The 14,642-nt window shown below is 47.6% G+C and overlaps 1 protein-coding gene across 1 annotated transcript; it reads left to right on the top strand.

The window, feature by feature from the left end:
* The first annotated feature begins 4,102 nt into the window (after window positions 1-4,102).
* Window positions 4,103-12,902, top strand: LOC142566047 (toll-like receptor Tollo). The gene is made up of 6 exons (XM_075676761.1): window positions 4,103-4,929; window positions 5,397-6,264; window positions 7,639-8,207; window positions 8,400-8,538; window positions 9,892-10,216; window positions 11,393-12,902. The coding sequence occupies exons 1-6, from the start codon at window positions 4,183-4,185 to the stop codon at window positions 11,679-11,681; spliced, it is 2,937 nt and encodes a 978-aa protein (XP_075532876.1). The 5' UTR covers window positions 4,103-4,182; the 3' UTR covers window positions 11,682-12,902.
* The last annotated feature ends 1,740 nt before the right edge of the window (window positions 12,903-14,642 follow it).

Below are 14,642 nucleotides of genomic sequence, written 5' to 3' on the forward strand. Positions count from 1 at the left end.
AACTAATTATCTAACTCTATACGTACTATCATAATTATCAAAGTGTCAATGAGCATTTGAAGGCACAGTCAAGGGACATCTAACGGCGGTATTTTCAGCGATGTACTAATTGCGTACAAATTTTTTTCCGACTGATAAATAAACTCCGCGAAATATGGAGAATACCACGTGGCGGCGCTCCCACCCGGATCATAAAGCAGCGCCCTCGAACAGGCTCCGCCTGAGTTATCCAGAATGAAATAAATGAAATACATAAATAATCGTGATCGAGCTAGTGCCTTATCTGCCGCGCCCCGGCCGAAGTAATACGTCGCGTTTGGTGTTAGAAACAAGCTGTGACAGCTGTTGTCAGCGTAGATAAAGTGCACGGATGTTTTTTTTTTTTCCACAAAACCTATCACCACAAAAGCGAATTGACAACGTCAGTGCAAAGGTTTAAAGGTGCGTTTTGTTTTGTCCCAATCGCCATGTGTTTCTGGAATGAGCAGAAGTGGTAGACCAAGCGCATCGACTATCATCAGAAATTATGAAAACCTAAGACAGACCGGCAGCTTCAAGAAACAGCTGCGGAGGATTCCATCTTTTAGTCCTAGCGTGTACGCACGGATGTTCTAGCATTTATGGCCTCAAACCCTCATGCTAGCTTGCGGGGTGTGGCCGCCCAGGCACCAATTTCCAAGCCATGAGTTTGGACGATTCTAAATGACAGCCTTTCACCCGTACCACCTTAACCAACACCAATGCTCCTCTAATTGGGTCCTCACAGAAGAAAAGCCTAGGTATATTTGCATAATGCACACTATTGGAGGGACTCCAATCTACACTGGGTAAAGCGTAATCGGCACCAGTACCAGTGGTCGCTCAATGTGCGGTTCGGAACTTACGCCGGTGCTATAATCAGTCCCATCTTCTTCGATCACACACTGACTGGACAGCGTTACGTGGCCGAAATCCTTGGAGGAGTGGTGGATGAGTTTCTCAGCGAAGTCCCACTGTCACGTCTTCCACTTCTGTGGGTATCAGCAAGATGGGGCACCCGCGCACAGCAGTTGTCGAGGACGAAACTGGCTGGATGCGACTTTTCATGCGCAATAGATTGGACGGCGCGGGCCTGTAAATTGGCCGGCTGGGTCACCTGACCTCTCTCCACTCGATTTCTTTCTTTGCGGTTATGTGAAAGATCGTGATTACATGATCGAGATGGACGTCAGATTAGTTCAAGGAAAGGATAAGGGATGTCCGCCCTAGAATTCGAGCGTCGTTCACCAAGAAAGCCACTGAAGATGTGATAAAACGGACACAGTACTGCGTAGCTGCAAAAAAAGGAGACCTATTCGAACATGTTCTCTAGGCTGGTGTTCAGTGCAGCTTACGAATTTGTAAATAATAAGGGCACACTGAAATCTGACGGCGTCCTTTTTTTTTTTTTTTTTTGTTCAGACATCCTGATTGCCAATTCGGCTCATTTAGAAGTGGTATATTTACTTTCTAGGCATCGGTTTTGCCTTTTCTATACACGTTGGTCGCTTCCCGGTCGGTTTATTTCGCTTTTATATTTTGGCACGAACCTGTTTTTGCAGCACGTATACACTTTCATGAAAAATAAAACGGTCACTTTAAATATGGCTTTGGTCCGAAGCAAGTTTCCGGCGCGAAAAATAGCTTCGCGCGCACTCTTTGAAGCGATGCGAGCAAAGCCGGGATTTTGAAGCATTCTATGCGTATTACATTGCTTTTCACGCTTCGTGCGTGGTCAGAGCGGCGCTTCTGCCTCGTTATCAAGGGGCTTTTGCTATCAATGTGGTCAGTTGGCCTTTAAAGACGGATAATAAATGTGACGTAGAAATGAGAGGAAAGAATAGATGCGAAGCCGCGAAACCTGCTGTTGCGGCTCCTTCCATACCATTATCAAGGCGATGCGCTGTCTCTTCTGGCTTGCGACAGGCAATGTAGTTACTTTCAATCAGCTTATTTGAGGACGATGCTTTATGATGCAGGTGGGAACGCACTCACGTGGTATTTTTCATATTTCGAGAGGTTTCTTTGCCAGTCGGGAAAAAGAAATGTGCACAACTAGTACGTCGATGAAAACACCGCAGTTAGATGTCATTTTGGGGTGCTTACAAATGCCTCATTGACACTGAAAATTAATACAGTACTTCTCGAGTTACGCAATTAAATGCAATTACCGAATTAAATCTCAGTAACGAAAACATTACTGGCGGCTACTAAACTGTACTGAAATTAATATGCACTAGGTTTTCTTCGAGTAACGCAACTGCTCCTTTTTAAAGCCTTGCTGCGTGGTAGTCGGGGAACACTGTATAAAATTCACTCATTAACCGAAACCAGGTTAAGCCGGATTCACTCGAAATAAGAATCAACAGCAATCATGCGCAGCAGGGCTTATACTCGGACTCACAGAAAAAGAAAAAAAAAAAGAGAGAGAGAGAGAGGTTGCAGTTTCGCCGGAAAGGCGAAGCAGTATTAGTGATAGCCAAGTATGCGAAAATTACACGAAGGAAAATTACACCGCAGAGAGGACTCAGGCTGTAAAATTTAACTGTCTCCGACTATGAGGTCTTGTATATACCCATGTAACGTAGTCACTTCAGCGCTCAAATTGAAGTAATAGTTCTGCGGAAACCCGCAAGGTGGAGAGAAGTAATTAAGGCAAAATGAGACATCCAACCATTCGTAGCAATTGCTACAAAGGAAACCCATACGGGTTCCTCGAAAGAAAAGCTTCGCAGTTGTAGAAAAATCCGTCCTGGTCCGGTACTCGAACCCGGGACCACCGTCTTTCTGGAGCAGCCGCTCTACCATCTGAACTGACCAGGCGGCTAGCAGATGGAAAGGCGAAGTTGAATTTTATGGACAACTCGAAGCAAAGGCAAGAGTTGCGCATGTCTCATTTTCCCTTTACTCAGCGCTCAATTGTTCGAGGTCACACGAAGTTTCTTCAAGTGCAAGAAAAAAAAAGTATATATATATATATATTTGGAAAGCTGGTCAAGCCCCCCCCCCCCCTTCCCCCTTCAGAAAAATGAAAACTCTTCGCCTATGAGTGCTGTGATATACTTATGTCAAACTTATCCTTACGCCACGGGGAAGTTCTCTGGGCCTGCGATTTTATTCTGACGACTTTAAAGGAAGATCTTACGCTCATCGTTACTTTCTTTTCACTGAAATTTTGCCATCGATTGCACTTTTTTTTATCCGCATCGTTCAATAAAAACCGCTTGGCTTATGGTTGGCCTTGTTCATCCGGACTTGCAGATCATTGAACGACGCGGAGTAAAAATGAGATCTTCTTGCGAAATTTGAGCGAATGTACAAATGAGCTGCAAGCGCAAAATTTTTTTAGAGCTTTTAGAATACAAGCGCTGCTCATATACACACAAGCTCATTCAAACAAACTGAATACTCTCGCCATTAACGTCATCAGCATTCCTTAGAAGACCGAGGGAGTAAACGCACCGGATAGGCTTCCTTTGTGCGTCAGAAAGCTTTCTCGGAGAGGAACATGCGCCCGGAAGTCTCGTCTACCAGGGAGTCTTCCTTCGCACGTCGGTGCTTCTGCTTGCGCGACCGCGCCTACTTCTCCTTGCTATGTACGACTACTCTAGGCACGAGACCCAGGCGAAAAGATCTGGTACGAACAAATGAGAGCTGCTTCATTAGAGAAGTGCAGCGCCTTTAGAAAGTAGGTCGATCGGACGCCACAACCAGTGCTGTCGCATTTCCCAGTGCTGTTAGCGTCGCGAAACCAACTTGCGCGAGTGTCAGTCAGCAAAAAAGGAGAAAAAGAAATACAGCAATAGTCATCGAACCAAGATCTTTCGCAATAACGCTTGTCACTCCGGCTTTGCTGTATGTTGACTGTGGTTTACCGCGTGCTGTATTCTCCTACTATCCATGTATACATGTACTTTCTGCTGCTCTCTTGCGACAATTGCAATCCACACATGCAATACTGTACACTCGGAATGCGCCGTTTCTGCTACTTTTTTCTTTCCCCTCACCGCGCTCTATCTTCGTCGGTTAACAAAGAAAAATAAATGTTATCGCTGTCCGTGCTCCGCTCGTCGTAAGTTGCCAGTGCCGTCGTATCGTAGGGGTGTGCTGTGAAACGTGTGCTGCGCAGACACGCCACCGACTGTGTGAAAACTCTGAATACAGATGAAAAAAAAGATGCTACCGTCGGCAAAAGAAGTGCTGCGTCGGGTAGGCCTGTTTGTGTGCCTGCTGTTAATGACGTGCGCGTTCCGCTCGTCCGTGGCCCGAGAGTCGTGGCGCCATGTGAACGCTACCTGCCCGAAGCTAGAGCGCTGCGAATGTTTTGTCATCAGTCAAGGGGCTCTGACACTCTGCAGGAATGTATCTCAACCGCACGAACTTGACGCCGACATGGCCAAGCTCGAGGGTGTTGTCCACAGGAAACTGACCTTCGACCATGTTCAAATGACCGAGCTGCCGGCCGCGTGGTTCTCAAACCACACAATCATCATGTTGATCATCGTCAACAGTCCCCTCCGTGACATCGGCGATGAAGCCGTCGGTGCTTTGGGCCGAATGTCGCGAATGCTGCTAGAGAATGACCAGCTGGAGGCTTTGCCCCGAGGCTTGGCTGCGGCGAAGCACTTGCGCTGGCTCGAAGTGCGCAAGAACCGCATCCGATTCCTTCAAGGCATGTTATCTTTGCCCGGACTGTTCGAGTTGGACATTCGCTTCAACGCGATCGAGCGAATCGATGAAAAATATCTGTGGGGCTTACCTAATCTGCAGCATTTGCGCGTTTCCGGCAACAGAATACGGCAGCTGCCAGCTGCCCTATTCAAGAATACGAGAAAGTTGAAGAAAGTTGAGTTTCGTAACAACAACATTGCCGAGGTAAACGACGTGTTCGACGATATGCCTTACATAGAGGTGAGCGTCCATTTTCGTTTGATTATTGTTGCCGTCTATTAAGAAATGAAATAATACGCGAGTACATTAAAATTACTTTCGCGCTCATTTAAATGTCTGACAAACCGCACTGAAGTGCGCATTATTCAGTTATTTTAATGAGTGAAAAAAGAAGAAAAGCAGGCCATCGTTACATTTGTTTAACAAACTTCAAGTATAAGAAATTGAAGACATATATGGAATGACTGATGTTATAAAAATGAACTGATACGTGCTTTTGTTTAGAATGCTCGTAGATTTAGGTTATATGCACCCTCGTGTGTAGTACGCATGATACAGTTGGCTGGTCATTGGAACCGACGGTTGTTTGCTGAACGCTGGATTCCAGGCTTTTATTGCTAGCTTTTTCAGTGTGGCACTGGCGCAGCTTCCATTGGTACTGTTACGTGTACGCTCATGTTCGCTCATTTTTTTCCCTCGTCTTTCAGACTCTTGACTTGAGTTACAATATGATTACAGACGTCGAAAGGTTGTTGAAAGCAAGAATGCCTTACTTAAGTACGCTTAATCTCGAGCATAATCGAATTAACGCTATAAGCGAAGTCGCATCGTCGAACACCATGATCGAAGAACTCTTCTTGAACGACAATGAAATAACTCAAGTGGAGGTGGGTTCATTCGCGGCTTTGGAAGAAATGACCCGTCTGGACCTCAGCCGCAACAGCATATTGTACTTAAACGAGTCGGTTTTTAATACAGACTCAAGGCTGGAATACCTCGGATTGTCAGAAAACCGCTTAGCTAGCGTGACAGGAGTGTTTGGCAGGACGCGTCGCCTGAAGGACCTGAAGTTGTCGTCCAACCGGATTGAGGACATCACCAGCGCCTTCAAGGGTCTAACGCTATTGAGAAAGATTTCGCTCAGGAGCAATCTGGTGACCCATGTTCCTGACGGTACATTCAGCGACAACAGTGGCCTGGTTGAAATCAACTTGAGTGATAACAAGATACAGTGGGTGGGAAGGAACGCCTTCGTGGGGCTCGTTATCCTCGACAAGCTGCTGCTGCAAGACAACCTGCTCCTGGCGCTCAACGGCTCTTCGAGAAATCTGCCTAAGCTACGTTACGTGGACGCCTCCAACAACGCAATCCAGTCCCTGGAAAACGGCGAATTCGCCAACGATGGCCGCTTGGCTTCTATTCAACTAACAGCGAACAACATCAGCAATGTGCGAGGAGCTTTCACAGGTGCCAATAACGTGGTGGGGCTCTTCCTAAGGCGAAACCGAGTGGAGCTGCTGCGCCGCAGTGACTTCGCCAAGGCGCTAAAGAAGAAGCCGACGATCATCCTTGACGGTAGGCTATTACTGCGTAGCGGTTTGCTTCAGTCTATGTACGATATACTGGCTTCCTTTGCTAAGGAGTGGAATCGCTTGCGTTTTCTGCATAGAACCATCTCATGCAATATTTCTTGAACGAACGTAATGCGCTCATAGGAAAATATGTCAGGCAGCATATATATTGGAGCCGGTGAAACTGACTCGGTGCATGTTTCAGAGTTTTCGAGAGCTATGTTCCGACTTCCACTCACCTAAGACGCAGGACGCTGCCTAGCATACAAAGTCGCACGTGCTGTCTCTCCGATATAAGACAGAAACCCCAGCGGCGCCCTGTAGAAGTCAAGTTGTGCGTAAATTTTAGCAAAAGTTGTAGTTAAACGTTCCGGTGCCTGCCCGGCAAGGCGCCTCGTTTTAGCTTTGAGAATGTGCTGCAGTGTCATGACAGAGGAGCCCCAAATGCCACGCACTCTTACAATACTGGCTTACCAACGCTGTTCCACCTAGACTACCGCGCGATTGTGGAGACCACCACTACGCGACCCACATGATCGCGAACTAGTCTCCGGGATCGACCCCGTTTTGATTACACCATCTATAGGATCGGCTCAGTTAACCATTTCTTTGTTTCTGAGATCGACCACGTTCACTAGGCCAGAAACCAAACAAGCAGCCACGCCAAAACGCAGATAAGTAGGCTAAAAAACCTTCACTTTACTAAAATAATTATGCGCTTGAAGGTGAATGTTTGTTGTAGTGAGGATATTTATGAAATGTTTGTTGTCTCATTGCGTAATCCTGTAGGACATATCCCGTCAGCGGTACTGTTGTATAGCGACATTATAGATGGGTATATACGCCGATTCGTCTGCCTCGAGACATTTACGTCATCTACCCGGCGAGAAACATACCTATACATGCGCAAGCCAAACCTCTCGGGGTACTAGCCAAAGAAGCTTCGCTTAATGAACAGTGAAATCAGCGTCATTTGTTGCGCGTAGGCATTTCTATACCAGGCAAATTGTTATGATGCTCTACCGGCAGCCGTTCCTTAATAGCTAGGGCGTTGCGCTGCCAAGCTCGAGGTCGCGGGTTCGACAGCAGCCGCGGCAGCCACATTTCGATGGGGACGAAATACAAGAGCGCTCGCATACTTAGGCTAAAGTGCGCGTTAAGGAATCCCAGGTGGTCAAAATCAATCTAGAGTTCCCCACTACGGCGTGCATTCTGGGGTTTTGGCACCCCATGAGTTAATTATTTTTATGCTGATCACAGGTGCACGTTAGTTGTGACGTTATTTGCAGGCATATGGCAAAGACGCTTCTTGCACGATAAGCCAGGTTCCCGAGTTTGATACAAAATATTTTTGTTTTGCTTTACTTTATACTTCTAGAGAACCCCCTAATGTGTGACTGCAGAATGGCTTGGCTTATGCGGCCGGACGGCGAAGCACGGGCGGGTAACTACCTGCCATGTGCGGGGCCACAGTGGCTGAAAGGAAAACTCTTTAACGGGCTCACGAAGAACGACCTGATCAGGTGGAGAAAGGACTGCGAGCTGGGTTGTCGGTGCGACTGCCGAGAAGACTCCCTTGGTGACCGAGCCATCGCCGTCGACTGCACATCGGCGGCACTGAACCGCGCGCCGCAAGTATTTCCAGAGGGCACAACCGAGTTGGAACTCCGCGATAACAGCATCGAAGAGATTGGCGACGCTCTCACCAACGGTGCGCCACACCTCGAAGTTCTCTCCCTCCGAAATAACCTCCTAACGAGCTTAAATGTGACCGAGATACCCGACAATGTGCACTCTCTCGACTTGAGTAGCAACCGTATGAAGCGGTTCCCGTACGCCTTCGTGACGAAGCACATCCTGACGTCGTTGCGGCTGTCCGCGAACCCCTTCGTGTGCGAGTGCGCCGACTACCCTTTCAGGCAGTGGATTGAATCTCACGGTCATGTGGTAAGTTTCGGAGCCTGAGCTCGCTCGCTGAAAAGGGCGTTTTGTATTTAAAGACGCAACGTCGATGTAAGTGTTAAGGGACGTTTTCTCACTTATATGCTGATATTTTGGTTTTGTTTATTTTTTAATAGACAACAACATTTAACTGTATTTTTTAGTGCTGATCTTAACTGCCATGCTTGCCTTCTGTAGATCCTGGATGTCGCAGACATCATGTGTGCCGAGAGCTCCAATTCACTGGTGTCCCTGAAGCCCTTTGTGACATTAGGGCAGAAACAACTGTGCCCGGGAGCTGTTCCACGAGCCATAATATACATACTGCCCATCTTGGGTGCGTTTATCACACGTATTTGTTACTCCTTCGTAGAGCGCTTTGAGTATCTTACAGTGGCCGTGGCAAGAACACGGTAAACAGGAGGGATGGCGGCTTCCGATAATTCTGAAGGCAAACATGCTCGCTATCCGATAATAGCGCAGGGAAATGCGCGTCTTCAGTTGTCCACAAAAGAAACAAGGAAATATGTCTTGGTCTCTTATCGCATGAACGGCGTGGACCAGCAGCTTTAGCTCACGCACGCACGTACGCACGCACGGTGATATGACTCCTTTATTGTTGAATGTTCAGAAAACTACAAAGTGAAAGCATCGGTTTTATTAGAGGACAAATGTAATATCTGCTGCTCCTTGGGGTTCCCTGTGAAATTGGGCACATGAACACGTCATTATGTGACTACAAAAACTGCAAGAAAAACATATTTTCCCAAGAGACAAGAAATATTGAGCAGGGCATATTCTCTTGCAAATTTAAACCTATCGACTAATAGAAATAAACTTTGCCGATACTCGAGTTAACGATAAACACTGCCGTTTACGTAAGCAGTCATTTGCGGAAGAATAAGAGATCCTGAATAGTACCAGCCGTGGTGGCGTAGTGGCTTTTGCGTTGCGCTGCTAAGCCTGAGGGCCAACGGCGGCCGCATTACGATGGGGCCGAAACGTAAAAAAAAATGCCCATGTACCGTGCATTGGGTGCACGCTAAAGAACCCCACGTGGTGAGAATTCATTCCGAGTCACTCACAACGGCGTGTCTCAACTATATCGTGGTTTTGGAACGTAAAAACCCAGAATTTAATATTTAATCCTGAATAGGTTACGATTCTGTGCCATCAGTCTGAACTTCATTCTCAATATGGCCTGAATCCTCAGTTGTTTTCCCCAACACAAAATTTTTCCCGCCACGAGCTTTGAAAAGCAGCCAATTTGGCGCAAGGTATCCAAATCTGGCAAGCCTGTCCAATACACGAAACAGCGCCATCGCTGTAATTCAAACGTTTGAAAATAAATTACAGACATTACACAAAGAAGAATTGACTAGAGGCAGAGACCAAATATTTCTGATATTAGTTTGTGTTCCTAATGAGATCAGTTTGTGCCACCGCACTAGACCTGCCAACGCAAGGGTGGGCCATTCGCACTTTGTGCGTATTTCTGGTGGAACGAAGCAAATTTAATTGCAATCGCAGATTCTGACAGACTGATGAAGGCTGAGCGTCATTAGTTTCAGCTTTCGATTAATGATCGTTAGTGCCCCTTTTCTTTCTCCCGTCGACAAAAGACAAGGGTCAGAATCAGGTCGAAGCGCGTGTCCACGCCGATGACACGTCCTTCCCGGCTCGCGCGCAGTGTCGCTGGTGATCGGGCTGGCGCTGTCGGCGGCCTACCTGCGCTACAAGCGCGAGCTGAAGGTGTGGCTGTACGCGCGCGGCGTGTGCCGCTCGCTGCAGTGCGTCAAGGAGGACGAGCTGGACGAAGAGAAGCTGTTCGACGTGTTCCTCTCGTTCAGCAGCCGGGACGCCGGCTGGGTGCACGCGCAGCTGCTGCCCGGCGTCGAGGCGCTCGGCTTCTCGGTCTGCACCTACGAGCGAAACTTCAAGGGCGGCTTCCTGCTGCAGGACATCATCCGCGACGCCGTGGCGTGCTCCAGGCGCACCCTGCTGCTGCTCACGGAGTACGTACACACTGCGACGCTGGCCGATGCACTGGTCAGTCATAGGCCAAAAACGCAGCGGCAAGTGTCACGCATGCGCCGGCGATTCGCTTCGTCTTGTAATATCTCTCATTCCTTATCGTATGCATTTAATTTCCCGTTCACGCGCCTTCGCTTTGCTCAGGCGCTTCCTTGTCGTTAAACTAAACACTTCGGAAAAGCTTTTTTTTCTGTTTCTTTGCGCAAGTGATGCTCATTTGTCAAAGTCATTCGTCCTGGGATGCATCTGCTCGGCGATGGCCCACACCCACAGACTGGGCGAGTAAAGGGGGGGGGGGGGGGGAGGCGGAGTTGGTAGAGGTATTCCCATATTCAAACGACCCGTTCGTGCGGCGACCTCTTTTCTGCGTCGCCACTCTTGGCGCGAATTCGGCTGTTCGTGTGTGCGGTGCATAACAACAACTTACTCGCAGTTGCTCAAGTGGGCACGTCCACTTCGTGCCGGTAACATCCGTAAGTAAGAAATTACATCTGTAATTTCTTGAAGGGTGGAGGGGTGAAGGGCACGCGCATCAAGCTTCTTTTGGGGAGGAGCCTCTGCTCCACTCTTGTCACTGATTATGGGAAGCGTGTCCATACAAATCAATTTAGGCGAGGTGCGTCCGTCTTTTACGGGCGTGGCCTATATCGGGTGCAATGTTTTGCCTTACTCCGTCGCCCCAGGACTGCATCAAGTCGGCGGGCACGAGGAGTTTGCGTATGCATTGTCCAGGAACGTAGGCAGCGAAACCGACTGTTTTGATTAAACAGGCTACGTTACAGGTTTGAATTGCCAACAGTAGCTGTACGCGACGATTCCCAATGTCGGGTGCGGCAGACACTAAAAAAGTAGGTTGACTGTAGCTTGTCAGCCTGCTTCACCAGGAGCGAGAGAGAGAAAAAAAAAAGCAAAATCAGGGAGGTTAGCCGGCTGCCTGTAGACGTAGATCTGTAGGTTTCATATGTACACGGCATGTGAGCATGCTTGCCACTCTTGACACTATACCTGAAAACAGTAGCGATATGGGCGATGACCATGTCGTCGTGACGTTTTCTTATCAATATTCATTGTGTATCTCTGCCTAAGCTTCCCACGGTAATGCCTGAGTGAGTTTGTGAAACTTTATTGATAGACTGTGTGCGGTGCCATGTCTGCAGAAACTTCATGGAGAGCGAGTGGTGTCGTTGGGAGTTTCGGTTGGCGTACCAGCGTGCCCTGAGTGATCACATAAACCGATTGGTGATCGTGGTTGTCGACGAGGTGCCTGCTGACTCACTGGACGAGGATCTCCAAACGTACGTGCGGGCCGCAAACTATGTACGCTGGGGCGAGCCGAACTTCTGGGACAAGCTGTTATACTCGCTGCCCAAGAAGGACTCCAAGAGAAAGCTCATCACCAACAGAGTAGAAGAGCACTCCCTGGGCTATGTCACCGACGTCGGTTAATAAACGGACCGTCACGAACTACGCACGTGGCGTGATTAGCAACTCGCCTAGAGGGAAAAAAATGTCTGCGGCATTGTGCTGCTAGTCCTAATGTCCTGGTGCTGATATAGTCGCATGTTCCGGTGAAGAGGGCCTTCGACAAGTTGATAAACTGTCATGGCACATGTGCAAGTTGAAGATGAGTGGCGCGAATCTGTATCGATGTACTCATTATATGGCGTCCATACGAGAATAATTTCCCTGCTTTCGGTATACATGCGTTTTTGGAATACGCGTACAGCTTCGAGAAAGAGAATCGTGTGATCGCGCAGCAGCAGGCAGATATTGCCGTTTCGTGCAGTATCGACGGCCAGAGTGCGCGCTACTATATAGTACCTGATGTCGGTGTGTCTGACGATGAACATATAGTGTTGGGCTGCTGAGCACGAGGTCGCTGGGATCGAATCCAGGCCACGGCGGCCGCGTTTCGATGGGGGCGAAATGCGAAAACACCTGCGTACTTAGATTTAGGTGCACGTTAAAGAACCCCAGGTGGTCGAAATTTCCGGAGTCCTCCTCTAAGGCGTGCCTCATAATCAGAAAGTAGTTTTGGCACGTAAAACCCCATAATTTAATTTTTTAGCATATAAAGTAGGACAGGGGGGGGGGGGGGGGTCGGAGTGCACTTAGCAACCCAGTGTAGTTCAAAATCTGTGAACATTATTGTTTTATTTCAGCTCATTCTGAAGGGGGCATATATGTGTGACAAAGGACCCAAACAGAAACAGTGCCTGAAATTTATAGTGAAGTTTATACTGAAATTTATTACCTATATAGTATAGCCATAAAATGTCACCTTCTTGGGAGAACCAACGCAGGAGATATTTATAATTTATTTCGGTGGAAAGAACCTTTGAAGTCCCCGAGAAAAAGTGCCACCTCTCCCCCTTCCTTCTAAGGACCGTACAAAAAACACAATCGGCAAAATGTATTACCGACATACAGTTACAATGGCGAAACCCGCCGTGTTGGCTTAGCGGCTATTGTGTTGCGCTGCTAAGCACAAGGTCGCGGGATCAAATCCACGCCGAGACGGCTGCATATCGATGGGGGCGAAAGAAGTGATTTCTTCATATTTGCTGTCACAATCCATCAGAGAGAGAAAGAAAACGCACCAAACAATGGGTTATAGCAAGCAGGAGCAAAACTTTTTTTGTGCAATAAACCTTCACTTGAAAATTAGCGCCTTGTCATGTGTTTATTTTGCACGTATACCGGCTGTCCCAGCTATTCACCAAAAATTATATATATATATATATCGCGGAACCCTTTACGCGAATTAACATCAATCACTGTGTGTTAATGGGAGCGTTGTTCATGCTAGTCATGACCATTTTCTTTTTTTCATTTTGAAAAATGAATTACCAAAATTTAATCAGCTATCATTTAGGCAACTTACCTAACGAGTAAGGCGCGTCAAAGCAAAAGTTGTGAAAATGACGAGAAATCCCCAATAAGTTAATAGTGCTTAAAGAAACCTAGGTCTTGTGTGGTGCTTTTTTCCGATAGCAAAAGAAAGTCCTGCAATATGTTGGGCATGTTGGTATTCGAACTTAGATAAAATCTTAGCGCTGGCGGACAAGAACAGAGGGGAGACGTATAGACAGCACGGGTGCTATGGGAGTTCGTGCTGTTGGTGCATCGTGCTGTCTACATCTATCCTCTGTCCTTGTTCACCAGCTCTAAAATGTTAAAAGGAAGTTCTCGGGACAACGAGTCCGCGGCCCGGCGATAGCTAATTAAGCTTAATTAGTATTGCAAAATGACTGACGGAACGTTGCTGTCGTGATCAATATTAAACAACTCACCCGCATATTAATCACGGTATCTTGACACCCCGCTGCTGCGAAGTTTGCTTGATATAGTTATAGTCTCTGTAGCCATTCAACTTATTCACTACGTGGCAGATATAACTACCGTTGTTTCTGCTTTCTTTCTTCAGCAGAAGCCTAATTGTGGTTAATATAGAGCTAATGATGAAATAACGTTGGAGAGAACAAAGGACATTGATGGGAAACTGCTGCAGTGCAGTCACTGACGGCGCATTACGTGCCAGAGCTACAACGAAATGAAGCGCGGCAGGACTGACTTTGACCATAGCTGATGTTCTTTGGAGCGGCCCTTCAACACCTATCACCCAATGACGAAGCTATTTCTCTGCTTCCCTTCGCGTATCCTAACAGCATGCACGTTGGATTGGTGCCACTGTAGAACGTGTAACGCCAGCGATACTCGGCCAGTCACGTGTAATCATGACACGCACTTTCTATTTTAGTTTTTGCTGAAGCGCCTAAGCAACGTGCTCTTCCACTCAATGAAGCATGCCAGCACGTCTGTCATGTTCAATCACATAATTATGGGCCCCCTGACGCAAATTTGTCCATGACATATTCAGGTGAACTGAACTTCTTAAAAGAAGAGAAAATTGCTATTTCAGGGACCGTTTATCGTGCAACGAAACTTTTCATACGTTCCGGGGTTCACGCCACCGCTATCGGGAATCAAGCTAGCCACCCCGTGCTTCGTGGCACAACTTGGCATAAGTGCAGGTGTCACATGTCTATGCAGAACGCCGTCGCCGCTAAAGTCACTGCGGTGCGTGTTGTTGCAATATGACAGAACCGCTGACCCTCCGAACAGCTGCTCCTCGGTACAGACCAAACTTCCTTGCATTTTTGTAAAGGGCAGCACTTAGGCAAAGATGTGCAACAACGCGCCTGATAAACAATTTCCTTTGTGTTTTTTAGGTCGTTTTTATTTCGAAAGTGCGAAAGTGCGAAAGCACGAAATCAACACTTTCTGCCATGCAGCGCAGAGCTTTCGCGCGCTACGTGGTGTGCTCCACCTACCGACTTTCCCGTTAGGCTATCCGGCGCGCCCTATCTGTTTTGACGTTCTGCCGGTCTCGTGCCACTGACGTAA

The sequence above is a fragment of the Dermacentor variabilis genome, chromosome 1 (assembly GCF_050947875.1).
Source record: "Dermacentor variabilis isolate Ectoservices chromosome 1, ASM5094787v1, whole genome shotgun sequence".
Taxonomy (NCBI): domain Eukaryota; kingdom Metazoa; phylum Arthropoda; class Arachnida; order Ixodida; family Ixodidae; genus Dermacentor; species Dermacentor variabilis.